This window comes from Hemitrygon akajei, chromosome 12 (assembly GCF_048418815.1).
Source record: "Hemitrygon akajei chromosome 12, sHemAka1.3, whole genome shotgun sequence".
In the NCBI taxonomy this organism is placed as follows: domain Eukaryota; kingdom Metazoa; phylum Chordata; class Chondrichthyes; order Myliobatiformes; family Dasyatidae; genus Hemitrygon; species Hemitrygon akajei.
This window is the reverse complement of record NC_133135.1, coordinates 44,311,495-44,333,701: the sequence shown is the minus strand read 5'-3', so window position 1 is coordinate 44,333,701 and position 22,207 is coordinate 44,311,495. Positions and strand designations below refer to the sequence as shown.

The following is a 22,207-nucleotide window of genomic DNA, read 5'->3' as shown; positions in this document are numbered from 1 at the left end:
ACTGGATTCTCGCTTTCCTCACTTCCTGACCCCAGTCAGTTCAGATTGGCAATGACATCTCCTCCACAATTTCCATCAGGCCAGCTTCGCCACAAGGCTGTGTGCTTAGAACCCTGCTCTAGTTGCCTAGTACTTATGACTGTGAGGCTAAGCCCAACTTGAATGCCATATTTAAGTTTGCTGACAACACCATTGTTGTTAGCCAAGTCAAGTCAGCATATGGGAAGGAGATTGAAAATCTGGCTGAGTAGTCCCATAGCAACAACTTCTCCCTCAATGTCATCAAGACCAAGGAGCTGATTATTGACTTCAGGAGGAGGAAACCGGAAGTCTATGAGCCAGTCCTCATCGGAGGATCAGAGGTCGAGAAGGTCTGCAGCTTTAAATTCCTCAGTGTTATAATTCCAAAGGATGTAATTGCGAAGAAAGCATGGCAGTACCCTTAATTCATCAGCTTTTCAAAGATTTGGCAGTACATATAAACCTTTGACAAACTTCTATATATGTGTGGTGGAGAGTATATTGACTGGTTGTATCATGGTCTGGTATGGAAACACCAATGCCCTTGAACGGAAGATTCTTCAAAAAGTATTGGATATAGTAGATACAGTCCATCACCGGTAAAGCCCTCCCCATCACTGAGTACATCTACATGGAGTGGTGGTGTAGCATCCATTATCAAATACCTCACCCACCCCCACTACCCAGGCTATGCTCTCTTCTCACTGCTGATATCAGGAAGAAGGTACAGGAGCCTCAGGACCCTCACCACCAGGATCAGGGACCGTTATTACCCCTCAACGATCAGTCTCTTGAACAACAGGAGGAAAATTTCACTCAACTTTACTCCCCTATCACAGAACCGTTCTCACAAATTATGGACTCACTTTCAAGGACTCTTCATCTCATGTCCTTGATATTTGTTGCTTATTTATTCAACATCAAGGGTTGCACGTGGAGATATACATGTACATTGATAATGCATTTATTTTGAACTTTGACATGAGGGAATACAAATGGCAGAAATCTGCAGGAACTGAGCGGGTCGGGTAGCATCTATGGAAAGAAATAAACAGTCGGCATTTCGGACCGAGTCCCTTTGTCACTTAATTTTTTTCAGAAAGCCTTTTGATAAGATTCTGTTCAGGGAATTCGTTAACAAGTTTAGAGCACTTGGAATTAGGGTGCACAGTTTGAGAACTTGTTAACAGACAGAAAGTAAAGACTGGGAACAAATGCACCTAATTTCGATGCTCGTAACATATTACAGCTTGGAGATTTCGCTGCTCTTTTATTCTTTCATTTGAAGCGCTTTGTTCAAGAGTATGGATTTGATTGGCTGTTCCTATTGCAGGTAAATTATGATCCAATTGGAGTTAGGTATTTTCTCCCAGACGTGTCATTGCTCGGCAGTGATTATTTCCAGGATTGCTACTGGTAAATTGTTGGGAGTGCGAAGGCGTTGCTGGCGAGGAGGCGGGGGATTGGTCAGATTGGATTGCGCAGCGCGATTGGCAGTTGGAGGGATTGTGCTCGTATTTTCCAAACGTCAAGCGCGTGATGGATGACTGTTGAGTTGCTATCGACGGCGGAGCTGGAATTGCTGCGGCTCTGAGGCTTTAAAGACGCAGAGCGAATAAAAGCGACGAGAGCGTGCGGTCGGCGACATCTTCGAATTGCGTTGGAAGCGATGAGCCTGTCCCGGGCGAGAAGAAAGCGCTGACAGCGACCTGACGGTTTATATGGTAAGGGCTCGTTGGTCTGCCTCCGGCCTGAGGGCTTTGTGGAGAATGCGGCTGCCTTGGACCGACGTCTGCTTGTGAAGTACATACTCTGATGGTTCGAGTAGGCCCAGGCCGTCGCAGTGGAGAAATTATCCACCCCCCTCTCCTCGTATTGCCGTTCCGTCTTGTTTTGGAGGGTGCATTATCGAGTAAACCACAAATATGTGTGTTTGTTGAATGAACCGACCAGGCACACACATTAAAGTAAACCAATCAATTATTTTGAAGGATGTAAGATGTGCCGTGGATCTTGTAGCAAAGCGGCATTAAATGGCCCACGACTTTTACTTGACGAACCTACTTGTAAATGCTATTTTCATGTGTAAAGTCTGCTCTGTTTCTTATGAGAAAATGCAGGTTCCATTGGCATTTTCCAAGTACGGATTCGCTGAGCATTTTTTTCGCCTTAAATATGCCGCAGAATCCTGTTACAAGTTTTCTCATTATTCATCGTATACTTCCTGCTGTAACTGGCAAACAAAGTTGGAGATTGCTCGAGAATTTTTGGGTACAAAACAAATTAAGAAATCAGTGATTGGATTCAATGTGTATCTTTACTAGATTAAGTAAAATTCTCCCAGCAACTTCGCACTATAGTTCTGTGATTTGGTTGTCCGAAGCACGAGGTTCTCTGCTTTAAAATTTGAGCACAATGGATCCGAGAACACAAAAAACACACAAATCATGATTTGTGTTTTTTTTTCGGTCAGGTTTTGTATCCCGTCATTGAAATGTTAAACGTATTATTTGCTAAGATCGTTATTGTCTTTTTCCGAGTTATTGCTGAAAATAGACAGACTTTGTAGTATTCGGTTTTATGACCAAAACAGATCATTACTGTGGTAATTTGGAGCATTGTGCGTGTAAAACTAATCGCACTACTTTGTAGAAAGAGTATATGAATTCTAGAGGGTAGTGAAGTTAATTTCGCATGGGCTGGATAGCCTAAATTTAAATAAAATGGGTTTATAAGATTAAAGATTTTGATTTTAAGTAGATATTTCAAAACTATAAGTGACTGAGTTTGATATTACAAAATAAATGTGGATTATTAGAAGACGAGGAGAGATGGCAATACGTGTTTTTAAATGAATAAGGAATTTTGAATTGTAACTGTTACTATGTGATATGCATTTGAGCTAATTAGATACTTTACAGTCTTGCAGCTGAGTCCCTCATAGAATTTACATTAATAATACGATTTGAGGGGTAAATTCCGATCACATTACCAGACCCTCCCCAGTTTATGAATGCCTGACTTGCGCAGTTGATACATATGAGTATTTGAGAGACTGGTAATACGAATTTACTCGGAACTTGGTTTCGGACCAGATTTTTGATTTGCAAATTGTGCAGGTTATGAACGATTCACAGGAATGGAACCTTGCAGGGGAGGTGCTGAGTATGAAGAAGTTTCCTGCTTGTCTTCAAACAATGTTGTGATATTTTGTCTACTTTGCGATGGCAGATGAATTTTGGATTGTTACTTCAACAGTCGTTAGTTTGACCGCCCAGATTATATACTTAAGTGTCTGCAATGGGATACGATGAAATGTTCAGGAAATGGCAAATGTTTACTAAATGAATTTTAGACCATCTTGCATAAAACAATGCAATGAGTGCCACTTGATTCCTTGCAGTTAATTTCGGCAAAAAAAATTGCTGCAGACATTGGGTAATCAAATGGAATTTTTAAAACGTGCGCATTAATGTCACGCTAATGAGTCTTTGCATATTTTAGCAGTAAAACTTTGTAATTAGCTTAGTACAATTAAGTGTAGGAATTTAATTTAAATGCAGGACCAAACGGGATGAATTAAATAGAAAGGAATATTCATTTCTGCCATGAGTGCTTTGGGATATCCAGCTGTACAATTATCTTGAAAATCCTCCCAGAATCTATTATTACTCCCTTCTATGTTATCCAAATATAAAGAGATTACCTTTCACCTGTAAGTTAATAGCACAAACTTCTACTTCTGCACTGTCACTTGTGACCCCTTATTGATTTTCAGTCTGATACTGACTTGGATGTGTTGATTTTAAAATCTTATACCAGTGATAGGAAAGCTATTGGAAGAAATTATGAAGGACAAGGCTATTTTTTCATTATCCTTATCTAGCTGTACTGCTTAGCCTTTCTGTTTATGAAAATCCATTCTCTGCTTTTCTCAGATATACCATGTTGTTTTTCTGGTTGTACTCCAATTATCCACTCCATATAAATTGTAGTTTATCCTAAGATGTGATATATCATGCTCATCCAGCGCCCTGGTATTGGTCTTTTTGAAACTTCCAATTTAAAATTTTCATTGTTATTTTCTTTCATGCCCTAACTCTGCCATCTTTAAAACCTGTTCTAGATGTACACCAGTTACAACTTCCTCTCTCCATAAGTACATGGGAAATAGGATCAAAAATATAAAAACAATCCCCTTTAGCTACATTTTGCATTCAGCTAGATGATGCTTGTGTAGAAAATATTAATTTTTTTGCCTATTCGGTGCTAAACTGCAAGTAGTGTTTCATCAAAAGTATAAGTTGTTAACTATCTTAGTTGTTTGTATAATAGCTAATTAATATGTTGAGCATCAGGCATGCAATCAGTTAGAATACTAGCTTCCTGGGTCATGATCTTACAGAAATGCTTTGCTCAATATAAAATCACCTGTATCTTACGATATGCCAGGCAGTTGGGAACAGTCAGGAGATTCTGTGGACGTGAATGGGACACCCGGATGGTATGTTGCCTCCCAGGTGCCAGGATCAGGGACTACTCAGATTGCACCCGCATTCTGGAAAGGGAGAGAGGGAGCAACCAGATGTCTTGGTACATATTGGTACCAATGACATTGGAAGGAAAAGCAAAAAGGTCCTGAAAAGAGAATTTAGAGAGCTAGGTAGAAAGCTGAGAAGCAGGACCTCCTGGGTAGTAATTTCTGGATTGCTGCCTGTGCCATGAGCCAGTGATGGTAGAAACAGGATGATTTGGCAAATTAATGTGTGGCTGAGAAGCTGGTGCAGAGGGCAGGGCTTCAGCTTCTTGGATCTTTGGGATCGCTTTTGGGGAAGTATGACCTGTTCAAAAGTGATTGGTTGCACCTGAACCCAAAGGAAATGGATGTTCTCATGGGCAGGTTAGTTAGAGCTGTTGAGGAGGGTTTAAACTAATTTGTCAGGGGGGTGGGAACTTGGGGATAGGATAGATGGTAGAAAAGCAAAGATAGCATGCAGTCAGAATGTCAGGAAAGGCAGGCAGATGATAGGACATAATTGCAGCTAGGAGGGTGAGTATCAGTGCATTAGGGATGCAGATTCAAAAAGCGTAGCAAATACAGTACTCATAGTGTTATATCTCAATGCACAGTACAAGAAATAGGTGGATGATATTGTTGCACTAGTACAGATTGTTGGCTGTGATATGGCCATCACTGAATCATGGTTGTAGTTGGGAGCAAAATGCCCAAGATTACACGTTGTATTGGAGGGATAGGAAGGTAGGCAAAGGGGGCAGCATGGCTCTGCTGGTAAAGAATGGCATCAGATCAGTAGATAGATAGATAGATACTTTATTCATCCCCATGGGGAAATTCAACTTTTTTTTCCAATGTCCCATACACTTGTTGTAGCAAAACTAATTACATACAATACTTAACTCAGTAAAAAAATATGATATGCATCTAAATCACTGTCTCAAAAAGCATTAATAATAGCTTTTAAAAAGTTCTTAAGTCCTGGCGGTAGAATTGTAAAGCCTAATGGCATTGGGGAGTATTGACCTCTTCATCCTGTCTGAGGAGCATTGCATCGATAGTAACCTGTCACTGAAACTGCTTCTCTGTCTCTGGATGGTGCTATGTAGAGGATGTTCAGAGTTATCCATAATTGACCGTAGCCTACTCAGCGCCCTTCGCTCAGCTACCGATGTTAAACTCTCCAGTACTTTGTATATAGGATCGGAAGATGTTATGGGTTAATCCTTATGGGTTGGGCTAAGAAACTGCAAGGGCAAAAGTACCCTGATGGCAGTTATATACAGGCCTCACAACAGTAGCTGGGATGTGGACAGTAGATTACAACAGGGAATAGAAAAGCATGTTTAAAAAAAGAGTAATGCTATGATAATCATGGGAGATTTCAACCATTTCATCAGGTTGGTTATGGATCCCAAGTGAGTGAGCTTGTTGAAGCTTTTTAGAACAGTTTGACCTTGAGCCTACTAGAGGATCAGCTATACTGGATTGGATGTTATGTAATGAAGGTGCTTAGGGTAAAAGAGCCCTTAGGAGACAGTGATCACAATATGATTGAGTTCAGTTTGAAATTTGATAGGGAGAAAGTAAAGTCTGACATAGCAGTATTTCAGTGGAGTAAAGGAAATTACAGTGGTATGAGAGAGGAGTTGGCGAAAGTAAATTGGAAGGAGCTGCTGGCAGGGATGTCAGCAGAGCAGCAATGGCGTGTGTTTCTGGGGAAAAAATGAAGGTGCAGGACAGATGTATTCCAAAAACAATAAATATTCAAATGGTAAAGTAGTACAACCGTGGCTGACGAGGGAAGTCAAAGCAAATGTAAAAACAAGAGAGGGCATACAACAAAGCAGAAATTAGTGGGAAGAGCGTATTGGGAAACTTTTTAAAAACCTACAGAGAGCAACTAAAATAATCATTAGAAGGAAAAAGATGAAATGTGAAAGTAAGCTAATAAGCAAAATCAAAGTGGATAGTAAAAGCTTTTTCAAGTACGTTTAAAAAAAAAGTGGATATAGGACCGTAGAAAATGAGGCCAGAGAAATAACAACAGAGGACAAGGAGATGGCAGTGGAAATGAGTATTTTGCATCAGTATTTACTGTGGAAGACACCAGCAGTTACTATTACAAGGGAGAGGTGCTTAAAAGACTGAAAGATCCAAGGTACGCAAGTCATCCACCAAATGAATTGCACCCTAGGGTTCTGAAAGAAGTAGCTAGCATTAGAGGTTTTGGGGGTATTAGTTATGATCTTTCAAAAATCATTGGACTCTGGCATGGTGCCAGAGGACTGGAAAATTCCAAATGTCACTCCACTCTTTACAAAGGAGGAAAGCAACAGAAAGGAAATTATAGACCAATTAGCCTGACCTCAGTCGTTGGAAAGATGTTGGAGTCAGTTGTTAAGGATGAGGATATGCAGTACTTGAAGACGCAGGACAAGATAGGACAAAGTCAGCGTGGTTTCCTTCAGGGAAAATCTTGCCTGATGAACCTGTTGGAATTCTTCTGAGGAGATTACAAGTAGGATAGATGAAAGGGATGCAATGGATGTTGTTATTTTGCACTTTCAGAAGGCCTTTGACAAGGTTTGCCACACATGAAGCTGCTTACCAAGTTAAAAGCTCATGGTATTACAGCAAAGTTACTGGCATGGTTAGTGCATTGACTGATTGGTAGGAGGCAGCGAGTGGGGAATAGAAGGATCCTTTTTTTGGTTGGCTGCCAGTGACTAGTGGTGTTTCACAGGGGTTGATGTTGGGACCGCTTTTTAGGTTGGGTGGGTGTGTGTGTGTGTATCTCAATGAAACGTTTTGAATGTTTCAAAACACTGAAAGCCTGGATAGAGTAGATGTGGAAAGGATGTTTCTCATGGTGGGAAAGTCTAGGAAAGAGAGCACAGCCTCAGGATAGAGGGGTGTTCATTTAAACAGATGTGGAGAAATTTCTTTAGCCAGAGGGTGTTGAGTTGTGGAATTTATTACCACAGGTAGCTGTGGAGGCCAATTTGTTGAGGTGTATTTAAGGCAGAGCTTGATATGTTCTTGATTGGACACAGCAGAATGTAGTGTTGTTTTGATGGGTGATTTTAACTTCCCTAATTTTGTCTGGCATCTCTTTACAGCAAGGGTTTTAGATGGGAGGGAGTTTGTTAGAGTTTGCCAGAAGGTTTCCTGGCACAATATATAGATAAGCCAACTAGAGGAGAGGCTGTACTTGATCTGGTATTGGGAAATGAACCTGGTCAGGTGTCACATCTCTTGGTGGGAGAGCATTTTGGAGGTAGTGATCACAACTCTATCTCCTTTACCAGAGCGCTGGAGAGGAGTTTGAGTAAACAATCAGGGAAAACATTTATTGGAATAAGGGGATATATGCTGAGGCAGCAACTTGGGAACATAAATTGGGAGCAGATATTCTCAGGCAAATACAATGCAGAAATGTGGCAAATGTTCAGGGAACATTTGCATGGCATTCTGCATAGGTATGTTCCATTGAGGCAGGGAAAGGATGGTAGGGTAAAAGAACCATGGTGTACAAAGAATGTAGAAAATCTAGTTAAGAAAATAAAAGCTTATGAAAGGTACAAGAAACTAGGTACTGTTAGAGCTCTAGAAAATTACAAGGGTGCGACAAAGGAGCTCAAGAATGAAATTAGGAGAACTAAAGCTAGATTAGAGAGCTTTTTTAAAAAAATCGAAGCAAGAGGCCGAGAGTGAAGGAGTTAAGGAATCTCGGAGAGAGTCTTTTTTTACACTGCTCGGGGAAAAGAGGCTAGACTGCGCAGGTTCGTGACATAGAGCGCAGTCTCTTTTTTTTAAAAAAAAGGCCACCATATACAGTGGGCAGCAGTTTGAGAGGGAGCAGAGTGGGATGGCTTTGGCTCAACAGGCTTCAGTGTAAACAGGCAGAGATGAGGGTACGTTCTGATAAGAGAGAATGCCAGGCAGGATGTTGAAATGCTCCTCTTGCAGGATGTGGAAAGTCAGGGAGACCTCTGGTCTCCCTGACAATGACACCTACAAGAAATGCATCCAGCTTTAGCTCCTAACAACCCGTGTTAGGGAACTAGAGCAGGAACTGGATGACCTCCGGATCATTCGGGAGAATGAGGAGTTTATAGATAGTAGTTTCAGGGAGATAGCTACGCCAAAGGAGCAGGGCACAGGTAATTGGGCTACCATCAGGTGAGGGAAGGGGAAAGGGCAGGCAGAGCAGGGTTCCCCTGTGGCCATTCCCCTCAACAACAAGTATACCGATTTGGATACTGTTGGGTGGCGGGGGGTGACTTACCTGGGTGGTAAATTGGATCAGCAAATTTGCTGATGATACAAAGATTGGAGGTGTGGGGGACAGTGAGGAAGGTTTTCAAAGTTTGCAGAGGGATTTGGACCAGCTGGAAAAATGGGCTGAAAAATGGCAGATGGAGTTTAATACAGACAATTGTGAGGTATTGCACTTTGGAAGGACAAACCAATGTAGAACATGCAAGGTAAATAGTAGGACACTGAGGAGTGCAGTAGAACAGAGGGATCTGGGAATACGGATACGAAATTCCCTAAAAGTGGCAACGCAGGTAGTTAGAGTCATAAAGAGAGCTTTTGGTACATTGGCCTTTATAAATCAAAGTATTGAGTATAAGAGTTGGAATGTTATGGTGAGGTTGTATAATACATTGGTGAGTATTGTGTGCAGTTTTGGTTACCAAATTATAGGAAGGATATTAATAAGGTTGAAAGAGTGCAGAGAAGGTTCTCAAGGATGTTGCTGAGACTTGAGAAACTGAGTTACAGAGAAAGGTTGAATAGGTTAAGACTTCATTCCCTGGAGCACAGAAGAATGAGGGGAGATTTGATAGAGGTGTATAAAATTATGACGGATATAGATAGAGTGAATGCAAGCAGGCTTTTTCCACTGAAGTTAGGGGAGAAAAAAACAGATGACATGGGTTAAGGGTGAAAGGGGAAAGTTTAAAGGGAACATTGGGGGGGCTTCACACAGAGAGTGGTGGGAGTGTGGAATGAGCTGCCAGATGAAGTGGTAAAAAACTTGGCCTGGTACATGGATGAGAGGTGTATGGAGGGATATGGTCCAGGTGTGGGTCAGTGGGACTAGGCAGAAAAATGCTTCATGAATGCAGTTTTAAAGCCATATTTTAAACTTCAAAAACATTTGTTTTCTGAAATACAAGATTAAGTTTGTTTCCTGACAACCATTGAAAATAAGATTTTTCTCCATCTTTTTTCATTGGAGAAAATGAAAGTTAAATGATAACCAATGGTAGTAATAGGATTTGAAGATGATCACTTCATCTATGTGTGTTCCCTAGCTTTATAGCAGGTAGAAGTAATAATTGCTGATAATGCATTGTGACAAGTATGGGAAAAATATTTGTGGTTTTTTTCAGTTACAGAACTAGTGGAAATGGTGGAATTATTTTGGTTAATTTGTATGAAGTATTTAATACATTTATTTATTTGCTTTAGCACCTTAGCCTATTTATTCAAAATATACATTTCTAATTATTGAATTTAAGTATTAATTGATTTTAATCTTGTGTTACTGCAATGTATTCTTTCCTCAAAATCTGTAAATATTTTACTGGAGTTAGTACTGGTAAATGCTTCCCTTTGCTTCCAAAAGACCATTCAAGTAAACAATAAACCATACAGGTCGATATTGCAGTAATCTTCCAGTAGAATTGGTAGTGTTCAGTGTATTAAGTTATGAACTTCAATTTTTTTAAGTGTTCACTAAAAGTGGTTAACGTATTGTCAAAATGAATATCAGTACTTTGTTATTTCCTTGTGACTTTCTCCTTGATCCCCATGAGGATAGGTAGATCCATACACCAATTTAAAGGAGCTTGGGTTGATGGGAGAGGGGTAAGAAAACATCCAACATATTGCTAATGATAGAGAGCCCCATTATGTATTTATCACGTTTCATGGAGTGTTGAAGGAAGGATAGGAAGTGTTCAATACATAGGATGAGTATTGAAGTGTATGGGGATATTCAGGCCATCAAATGCCATCTTGTTATCTTGCATGCAAAGGCATTCTCATGTTACAGAAGACCTGATTTACAGAAATATGGTGCAAATTCTCCTGTAGAAAAGATAACGAGATGCAAGAGACTGCAGATACTGGAATCTGGACCAAGAAACAAAGTGGTGTAAGAATGTTGTAGGTTGATCGGCATCTGTGAAGGTAGTTTCTCTTCAAAGATAGATGTAGTAATTTAAAACTGAAGTGTGTGTTTGAAGTGTTTTCATGTAGAATAGAACAGAAGAGGTGAGGTGTGTGGCCTGTTAACCATGCAGCAGGTTTGAAGGACCAAGTAGATTATTAAACAGGGCCTTTTAATAATTGAATAGAGCTAGTGCAGTTAAGTTTGTCAGGTGTGCAAGTTATTTCAGTGATTCAGGTTGGATTATAATTAAAGTAAGTATTACATGGAAAAAATTAAACCTATCAATTAAACCTCCATACTGTTTATAGAGTTCTGACAGTTTTAAGTGGCCATGTAAAATTTAAAGGTTTATCTTTGAGTTATTTTTAAAGAGTTCTCATTTGAACTATACGCTCATTTGAAACCTGATTTTGAGAGATTACTTGCATTTTGCTGGGATATTAGGCAGGGTACAAATGTTCAATTAGATCTTCCCAAGCTTTGAGGTGATGCTGCATGTTTTAGGGGACAAGTAACAAAATGGTTTCGAGACAAAGTGTGTATTAAAGTGAAAGGTAACAATTGATAGTATGGGTGGAAGAAGACAAGATTCATTGCAGGACTGTTCATAATTTCTTGAATGATATATCTTTGCAGAACAAAAATAGTTTTCTAATTTGTATGTACCAACTTGTGAAATGGGATGATAATAGGTTTCATATTAATGCACTTTCAGAATGGCTATTTAATTGACAATTTTTTTATCTGGCTACTAACAGGTTAGAAAAATTAAGTTGCTTAATTCTTTAAATTACATCTAATGGGATATAGTTGAAATTATCTGGACATTTAAACCAAAACAATTTAAAATAGTTGTCTGGGTTATTAAGAGCATTTATTTTAAAAAAAGATAAATGAGCAGCAAGTTACGTGAGAGCCAAGGTAGCTAAATTAAAGAAATTGGGTTAGATGTTGTAAAGAATCCCACATATACACTGATATATTCTATTATTAAAAAGTAACTGTAACATTAGAGCAGAGGCAGAAGAGATTTGCAAGAGTGGGTTAGAAATTAAACCTGCCTCTGAAAGCTTATTAAACAGGGCCTCTTGATGATTGAAGGTGACTAGAGAAATCTTTTCAGTATTAAATATTTTGTTAAAATGGACAGTGCTTGCACTTGGGGGAGGAAAGCAAAACCAGAGACTGAGACGATGAATATGTGTCTAAGAAAATAAATGGAGAGCTTGAAACAGTCTTATTCTAAATAAATCTTTTAAAATGACTTTTAGTACGAAGTGTGAGGATGATGAAAAGGTTACACTGATGCATAGGATCTGAGGACAGAAGCTGAAGTGAAGTCCACCAGCATTGGCCAGTTGGACCATGTGGCTTGTTTCTATTTGTGCTTGTGATGTGAATGATACAGAGAAAGCGTGCATTTATTGTTTGTCAGTCAAAGGAAAGCCAGCTTCTTGAATGTATTTTTTTTATTAAAGTACTCCAAGCAAGCTTGGTATCTACCAGTATTTGGACCTATTGATAAGGAATAGTCAGTGAAAGCTCCAAATCATGAACTATGATGTAATACCCATGATATTCTTTCCCTTTAAGTTGGAATCCTCATAAATGTAACATGTCCTTGTCTTGCTTATGTTCATTTTCTACAAATCCAAATAATTCGCAATTGGTGCCACCATCCTTCAGTTATTTAAGTCTATACAAAGTGTATCAATAGGGGGGAGGGGTTAAGGGGAGGGGGGCTGGGTAACATTTTTTTTTCTCATACACTTTTATTTTGTAACTATTTGAAAACAATAAAAAAAGTTTAAAAAAAAAAAAACTGGGGAATTATATTTATTTGATTTGTGCATAGGATAAACTTGTCAGATCTTTGGTTAAAACTAGCTTTTAAGCTTTTTTGACAAGTACTACTTTTGATCTTAATAGTTGACTCCAGCAGATTTGTTTTCCTTATTTGCTCATTTGAGGGGATGTTCATGAAACATGACACTCTACTATAGGTCTCAAATTCTGACAACTATTGTTTGGCATAACTTTATAAAAAAACAACTGAATGCAACTTAGCTTCAAAGTTTAACTTGGTTGTGTTTTCTAATAGGTGTTACTCTGACTGGAATACAAGGGCTTGGTAGTCTATGTACTTTTTGTATGCCTTTAGAAAGTCTTGTGTTTAGTACTGGTCATTTTGAAAGTCTTTGTGATTTTTATTATGTGATTTTTTAAATATGGTTTTGTACTTTTTTGTGGCATACTTTCAGTGCTTTGGCAGAAGAGAATTATTTTAACCAAAATGTTCTTTTGTTTTCCAAAAAATGTGTTGCTGAATTCCTGATTTGCAACCCCTCTCTTGCTCATGGTTTTTGACATTGAGGCATTATGCAGGTTAAGTAAAATAAGTTGTCTATTAAATCTTGTATTTTTATCTTGTCTCTAAATTCTGGCCAATTTACTTTAACAATGGCCTTGATATCATATTTGGAAATTACGACCCAGAATAGTTTTGAATTGCTTTATCAAGCTTCTTTTTGCTTGTGTTATGGTACTTTCCAGTGGCTACTTTGTCCTTGCATTAAAACCTGCCCTTTTTTCATTATCATTAGCACTTCTTAGAAAACAGGACCATTTTTTGACTCTACTCTGAAAGTGAATTAAGTTCAATTTCAAGTTTATTATCATAGGCATACATAAGTAGGGTATGATGCCATGTCAATTTACAGCAGCACAGTATACTACAAACATGAACATAAATTACCTAATTTAATATAAATTGTACATGCACAACACAAGCAAATGTAACATTAGTGCAAGTTGAAGGAAGTGCAATCTGAGGTAGAATTAGTGTCTTGCAGGTTGGTTGACGTTGCTGTTGAATCTTGATTTGTGGGTCTTTAGCCTTCTGTACCTCTTTTCTGATAGTAATGCAAAGAGAGCATGTCCCAAATGGTGAAGGTTCTTGATGATGAGTGGTGTGCACTGCCAGCGACGGTAATAGAGGCGAATACAATATGGTCTTTTAAGAGGTACATGGAGCTGAGAAAAATAGAGAGAGGGCTATGTGGTAGGGAAATTCTAGGCAGTTTCTAGAGTAGGTTGCATGGTTGGCAGAACATTGTGGGCCGAAAAGCTGTAATGTGCTATAGATTTCTATGTTCTATGATGCCACTTTGAGGCACTGGCTCTGGAAGCTGTCCTGGATGGTGGAGAGGGTTGCGTCCATGATGGAGATGGCTGAGTCTGTATCCTTCTGCAGCCTTGTGTGATCCTGTGCATTGGAGACTCCATAATGGGCTGTGATGCAGTCAATATGGTCTCCACCAGACATCAGCAGAAAGTTAACATACAATCATTAAGAGTTTAAGGAGATTTGGTATCAGTGTATTGGGCCCAAGTTAGATCCTCTGACATGCTGACACTGAGGAACTTGAAGCTGCTTTCTTTTGCCATTGTTAACTCCTTCATTGAGGGCTGGTGTGTATTCTCCCGACTTTACCTCCTTGACATTGACACACATTTTCTTGGTTTTGCTGGTGTTAAATGTGAGCTTGTATTTCCATTCTCATTTTCAGTATTTCAATAATCTCAGTAGAACTGTAAGAGTGCACAATGGTCCATAGATTTGCTGAACATAGTCATACATCATGGAAACAGGCCCTTCAGTCCATCTCATCCAAGATATTTGGCTTTTATCCCTTTAAACTATTTCTATCCATGTACTGGTCCAAATGTCTTTTAAACATTGTACGGTAATTGTAACTGCCACCACCTCTTTTTCTAGCAGCTTGTTCCATATGCTCATATGCAGGGGTGGGGGTTTAAAACTTGTCCCTCAAGCCTCCTTCAAATCTTTTACCTCTGTCTTCAATTACTGTTTTGGACTCATCATCCTGGGGAAAATACTGTGGCTTTTCACTTTCTCTATCTCTCATGATTTTATCAACCTTTATAAGATCACCTCTCAATGTCCTATGCTCCAGGGAATAAAGACTTGGCCTATCTTGTCTCTCCTTATGTCAAGGCCTCCAGTTCCGGTAACATTTTTGTGATTTTTTTTTAAAGATTAGTGACCCAGGTGACCAAAACTACACACACTAATGAAAGTTTAGTGTCACCAACATATTGTATAGTTGTAACACAACATCCCCACCCTTGTGCTCGGTGTCCTGACTGATGAAGGCAAGCGTGCCAAATGCTGTTTTACTCTCCTGCTCACCCGTGTACACTTGTAAAAGTACGTAAGCACAAAACATAGATGCTGCTTGAGCAGTTCAATCATTTTACAAAAAGAAACTGAGTAACCCACCTCTCAGCTCTGCTTATGTTCCTACTTTCAGTTCTGATGAGGGATCTTTGTCCTGAAACATAAACTCTGTTTCCCTTTCCACAGATGCTGCTTGATCTGTTGAGTGTTCACTGCGTTTTCTGTTTTCTAGCATCGTGCAGCTTTTAGCCATGGCTTTAAGACATCCTTCTGGAAAAAGAATCCTTTTGGTTCATTTGTCATGTTCTTTTTGATTAGTTTCTGCAGGGATCTTAGTCATTGTTTGTTTATGCAGGTTCTGAATGGATTTCAAGTTGAACAGAGGAGGTTATGAGTTGAGGTATGAATCTTTCAATTTCTTGTTGTAGAGGCCTTTTTTTCTGATAGACAGAAACATAGAAAACCTACAGCACGATACAGGCCTTTTGGCCTAACAATTCTGTGCCGAACATGTACTTATTTTAGAAATTACCTAAGGTTACCCATATCCCTCTATTTTTCTAAGCTCCATGTACCTATCCAAGAGTCTCTTAAAAGATCCTATCATATTCATCTCCACCACTGTCGCAAGTAGTCCATTCCACGCACTCACCACACTCTGTGTTAAAAGAAAAAACTTATCCCTGTCATCTCCTCTGTACTTACTTCCAAGCACCTTAAAACTGTGCTCTCCTGTGTTAGCCATTTCAGCCCTGAGAAAAAGCCTCTGACTATCCACACGATCAATACCTCTCATCATTTTATACACCTCTATCAGGTCACCTCTCATCCTCCGAGGAGAAAAGGCCAAGTTCATTCAAGCTATTCTCATAAGGCATGCTCTCCAATCCAGGCAACATCCTTGTAAACATCCTCTGCACCCTTTCTATGGATTCCACATCCTTCCTGTAGTGAGGTGACCAGAACTGAACACAGTACTCCAAGAGGGGTCTGACCAGGGTCCTATATAGATGTAACATTACCTCTTGTCTCTTGAACTCAATCCACGGCTGATGAAGGCCAATAGACCGTATGCCTTCATAACCACACAGTCAACCTGTGTAGCAGCTTTGAATATCCTATGGACTCGGACCCCAAGATCCCTCTGGTCCTCCACACTGCCAAGAGTCTCACCATTAATACTATATTCTGCCATCATATTTGACCTACCAAAATGAACCATCTCACACTTATCTGGGTTGAACTCCATCTGCCATTTCTCAGCTCAGTTTTGCATCCTATCAATGTCCTGCTGTAACCTCTGACAGCCCTCCACACTATCCACAACACCCCAAACCTTTGTGTCATCAGCAAATTTACTAACCCCTCCCTCCATCTCCTCATCCAGGTCATTTATAAAAATCACAAAGAGAAGGGGGTCCCAGAACAGATTCCTGAGGCACACCACTGGTCACCGATCTCCATGCAGAATATGACCCGTCTACAACCACTCTTTGCCTTCAGTGGGCAAGCCAATTCTGGATCCACGAAGCAAAGTTCCCTTGGATCTCATGCCTTCTCACTTTCTCGATAAGCCTTTCATGGGATACCTTATCAAATGCTTGCTGAAATCCATATACACTACATCTACTACTCTACCTTCATCAATGTCTTTAGTCACATCCTCAAAAAATTCAATCAGGTTCATAAGGGACGACCTGCCTTTCACAAAGCCATGCTGACTATTCCTACTCGTATTATGCCTCTCCAAATGTTCATAAATCCTGCCTCTCAGGATCTTCTTCATCAGCTTACCAACCGCTGAAGTGAGACTCACTGTTCCATCATTTCCAGGGCAATCTTTATTCCCTTTCTTGAATAAGGGAACAACATCTGCAACCCTCCAGTCCTCTGGAGCCTCTCCTGTCCCCATTGATGACGCAAAGATCATTGCCAGAGGCTCAGTAAACTCCTCCCTCACCTCCCACAGAAGCTTGGGGTATATCTAGTCCAGTCCCAGTGACTTATCCAGCTTGATGCTTTCCAAAAGCTCTAGCACATCCTCTTTCTTAATGCCTATATGCTCAAGCTTTTCAGTCCACTGTAAATCATCCCTACAATCGCCAAGGTCCTTTTCCGTAGTGAATACTGAAGCAAAGTATTCATTAAGTACCTCTGCTACCACCTCCATACACTTTTCCACTGTCGCACTTGATTGGTCCTATTCTTTCTTGAAGCTCTTTTTTGGTACCATATGAGGAATATAGCTGCATTTAAACAAATGATGTAAATAAATTAGTATATATTGGTTTGTTTAACAAAATGAGAATGGATCAATCTTTGTGGCTCAAAATCCCAGTGGACATTTGTTATACTTGATTTCTGATTTTGCAGAGAAATTACATCACTGATTAAAAACACATTTTAATTAAGTAAGTATTCTTGCGAATTTCTGCAGATGTACCATGGAGAGCATTCTAACTGGCTGCATCCTTGTCTGGTATGGGGTTGGGGGCTACTGCACAGGATTGAAGTTAGCTGCAGAAAGTTGTAAAATTAGTCACCTCCATCATGGGTACTAGCCTCTGTAGTATCCAAGACATCTTCAAGCAGCGGTGCCTCAAAAAAAAGCGGCATCCATCATTAAGGATCCCCACCATCTAGAACATGCCCTCTTACTGTTACCATGAGAAAGCAGGTACAGAAGCCTGAAGGTACGCACTCAGTGATTCATTCAACCTTTGATGAACAGCTTCTTTACCTCTGCCAATTGATTGCTGAATGGTTATCGAACCCATGAATACTGCTTCACTACTTTTTTTTGCACTACTTATTTAATTTAATTTAATTCAGTTTTTTCTCCTATATTATCATGTATTGTATTTTACTGCTGCTGCAAAGTTAACAAATTTCAAGACCTATACTGGTGTTAGTCAGCCTGGTTCTGATTACTACTGAAACTGTTTAATAAATTCCAAAATGTAAAGCCAGTGGATTTTGAACTGACATGTGAAACTGGGAAAATTTGAAGTCCCATCATGCAAGGTCAAGCAATCCTTTTAAATTTTGGGTCACCTGTAACTTGATTATATCTTGGTCTAAATTAACTTTAAAATTATAAAATATGCATTATCATGTTTGGTATAAATTAAATGATGGAGTTGTTGTCACATTCAGTGCAAGTATTTCTGCTTAAGTCTGATACATTTTAAGTTTGAATAGAATAGCCAATGATACAGAGTAGTGTTTTCCCAAATAACAAACTCCTTTTGGAATAGGAAAGAAGTGAAAAACACTGATGGGGAAAGGTAATAGTGTGGTCTTGTATATATTTTGCCAGGTTTGGACAGACTGAGAACATTGTGCAGGGCAGTGAATATTAGCAAATGGAGAACTATTTCCAGGCTGAAGCATTTAATCTGGACAAAGTGTTGGATGAATTTGAGCAGAATGAAGGTATGTTCATTTCTTCTTTAATTGTGTATTACTATCCTGCAAGTAATTTTTATTCTAAATATAGTGGATTCTGGTTAATTGGAACACATCAAGATCAGTAAATTTTGGCCCAATTAAGTGCCTGTGCCAATTAGTTGACGTTTTATGGGAAAAGGTATTTTTTAAAAAAAGACGAACTACTGTTTAACTGAGTTTAAAGAATGTATTTGAATGAAATACAGAACAAATTTGAACACTATTAAAATGACTAGAGTACTATAAAACTTCATATTTCCTAATTGTTATTAATGGAGGAATTCATCCAGTGAGTTGCTGCGTTCTTTTGATTGACATTAAATGAACAAAATCGGTGCAGACACCTGCTGCATGCAATGGACTACCTTCATACAACGGTATTGATGATTGCATCCTCCAAATCTTCATTTTCATTGTAACATTCAAGATGATTGTCAATAACTTTAAATTCTTCATAGTTCTTATGAAGTAGTGAAGTCATTTCATTCTCACTCTCAGCTGTTTCTGGCATCTCCAAGCTTGAATGCTTGAAACTGTAATGAACAAAACAGTTCTGAGTTGTCTTATTGCTTATTTGTCACCAACTTTCAGGGACAAAAGTTATGCTTTTTGAAAACAAGCACGTGCAAGTGAGGCTATTTTAAAAACTGCTTGCTCTAAGCACAGTGAGCACATCCGATATGAGTTAGAAATTGTTCAGCAACAATCTCCTGCCCCAGTTAAGCAGTGTAGGGATTAAACAAAGGGAATAATGGCTATTTTCTTTATTACTTTTTGTCTTTAAGAGTTGGCCCAACTAAGCTGCTGTCCCGATTTAATCAAAGGCCCAATTAACTGGAATCCATTGTATATTCTGCCCTTAATGATTCTAGAGCTGGTGTTTGGAGCCTTTTCTCAGTATGTAACCAGTGTGCTTAAAGCTGCCTTGGTGGCCTGCAGTCCTCATTTCATCTCTGCAAATCTATTTGCCATTCCTTACCAGTACCGCTTATTGTTACCACCTCCTAATGCTCCAAGTAATTAAATACTAGCACAATGTGGAAAATACAGCGTTGAGAATCTGACTTGCAATATGCAGCAATGTTTTCACTTGGTGCAGTAGATGTAATCTTTGCAGCTCTGTAGGTGGGGATTCTAGTATAGATTGGAAGGAATAGGTATGGAATAGTGCCAATGTTTTAACAGCTGAACTTGTCTGAAGTTTGTTAGTCTTTTAATACAAACTATTGTCTATGATTGTTGTACTGTACGGAACTGTATGCTGAGGATAAAAAAAAAATGCAATTGCATAGTGAATGACTGGAACCTGTGTCGTATTTTTAAAGAAAATGTTAATCTGTTCAGTGATGGAATGTTAAAGGAAAATTGATATCATATTAGACTAATGTATATCCCAGGCTAAAAAGAATTATTTGTCTTGAACCGTGAATGGCCAGGAGAATATATGTTCTAAATGCATATGTTACATCCCCTTTGTTATTAGACAGGGAGGTCGGTTTTTAAAGAATATCATGAGTTTTATTTTTCCATAATGTGTAGCCATATTTTCATCAGATTCATGGAGAAATGTCAAGTTGAAGAATTTTTCATTTTAAAAAAAATATTTAGCTACCAATTGTACTACGTACTTTAAAATGCCACAAGAGTGAATTTTATTCTCTTAAATTTTAAGATGGTGAATTTCTGTTTACCTAATGGCCTTAATATGGGTGTTGATTGTGTTTTCAAATGGTTTTGACACAATATAGTTCAGAAAACAACAGTGCCAAGGTTAAACATAGGATATAGAGAAGAAATCAAGAAAGTTGTGTGATGTTAGCTAAAGGGGTGTGGATGAATTGATTAGTGTAGAGGATTTTTTTTGATGGACCATAATTTTGTTTCAGAAAAAGTGTCCAGTGGAGGGAGGGGCATGGGGTGGTATAGGAAGCTTGGGTGGGTTAATAATGGTATTATCCAAAAGTGCCTTAAAATTCTTTAAAATTCCATAAGTTTCACATTCAGAGAAATAGCGCATTTCTTTTTGTATTCTTTATAGATCTCAGCTGTACAAATCAGACAATTCATGCCAAAAGTGGTTTTCTTTCTTTTAATTTGGAATGGCATTGATTACTGTTAGGCTGCATGGCATTCTGCTCTGTAAATTAAGTCTGTTTTTGCATTTGTATCTTTGTTTTCTGTATGTGGATAAATATACATATAGCAATACAGCAGTGAGCCATTTGCTCAATAAGAGTTCATGCCAGCTCCCAAGGGAGCAATTAAATGAATGTTTCTCTCTCTAGTTATACTATACTGCTGCAACTTGCTCTCTTGCATGTACCCATCCACTCCCCTTGATTTATTTTGCCATTAATCTATAGCAAGGAGTAACTTGGTATAGTCAATTAACCTACTAGCACATCTTTAGTTTGAGGAAAGAAACCAGATATCCTTGAGGAAACCCACGTGGTAACAGAAAAATTGTAGCAACTCCACATAGTGCTTGGTCAGGATTGATCCTGGGTTCCTGAAGCTGAGAAGCAGTAGCATAAATTGTTGCATTGCTGTGCTATAGATGACTTCCACTTCATTTTGTAGGTGACCTCTTGTTAAAATTTTCCCAGCAGCTATAAATAGTACATTATCTGTTTTGTCCCATTGATTAATAACTAAATTTATCCAAAAAGTTTCTGTGGAATCTCATCTCATCTTTGAAAGTCTTTGCTCATGTTGAGCTGTCTGTGTTAGAAAGCTTCTTTGAGATGGTGATAACATTTTCTGCATTGAACCCAAAATGGAATAGTATTTCAGTACAGGTCTTATGTTTAAGAGTTTCCCTGTTGCACAATGAATGTACCATTAAAATCTCAGTGCATTTGTTTTTTTTTAACCATCGCTGTACTGTGTACTTGTGCATCCTCATCCTGATATCCTTCTACTACTCAGAAATATAGCTGTTTTTAATCTGCATAACTTTTCTAGAATTGAGAGATATTTAACACTTTTATCTGCTATGTCAACTTATATTTATCACTATGGATTTAAAAATTATTTTGCTGTCTCTTCTGACACTTCAAAATTTGGATACTGCGCCATCCCATTTTTTAAATCTGGATTGATACTATGTGGTGAATATAAAACAGTTCAGTTAGAATCCAACACTCATTAGGCATTTTAAACCATTCTGAGAGATGCTTCTTACTCTTTCTCTTTGCTGCTCACTTTTGATCTGCCTCTACTCAGTTCCACTCCTCTTAATTGTCTGCATTTCTCAAGCTCGTGTATTTCCAACATGGATGGAAGTGTCACATTTTGGCTACATCCATCCTTGGAATGGACAGAACCTTTGATTAGATGAAAGAAAAATGTCAGCCTGGCCACATCTGTTGCTGAAGACCTTCCTTTGCAGTGCTGCCACATGGTTGGGCTAATGTATAGATGAAGTTATTGAGTAGTAGATTTCAACTTTCACTATAAAACCATTTAAATTTTGACATTCAATTCCATATTAACAGCAGCCAAATGAAAAAAATATTTTCAGACCTTAAGACATAGGAGCCAAATTAGGCCATTTGGCCCATTGAGTGGGCTCTGCCATTTGATCATGCCTGATTTATTTTCCCTCTCAATTCTATTTTCCTACCTTCTTTTGTAACCTTTGACACCTTTACTAAACAAGAACCTATCTACCCCTGCTTTAAATATACCCAATGACTTAACCTCCACAGCCATGTGTGCAATGAATTCCACCAGTTCACCACCCTCAGGCTAAAGAAATTGTTCCTCATCCCTGTTCTAAGGGATGTACTTCTAATCTGAGGCTGTTCCCACTGGTCCTAGATTCTCT

General features: G+C 38.9%; 1 protein-coding gene across 2 annotated transcripts in view; it reads left to right on the top strand.

Moving 5' to 3' along the window:
• Window positions 1-1,534: 1,534 nt before the first annotated feature.
• Window positions 1,535-22,207, top strand: part of zfyve9a (zinc finger, FYVE domain containing 9a) — a 152,671-nt gene continuing 131,998 nt past the window's right edge. The window contains exons 1-3 of one of the 2 annotated variants that reach the window (XM_073063004.1): window positions 1,535-1,745; window positions 15,284-15,328; window positions 18,248-18,363. In XM_073063004.1, the coding sequence (XP_072919105.1) occupies window positions 18,294-18,363 (70 nt within the window). In that variant the 5' untranslated portion in view covers window positions 1,535-1,745; window positions 15,284-15,328; window positions 18,248-18,293. The remainder of the gene's footprint in view (window positions 1,746-15,283; window positions 15,329-18,247; window positions 18,364-22,207) is intronic. The other variant, XM_073063003.1, reaches the window with a different exon arrangement.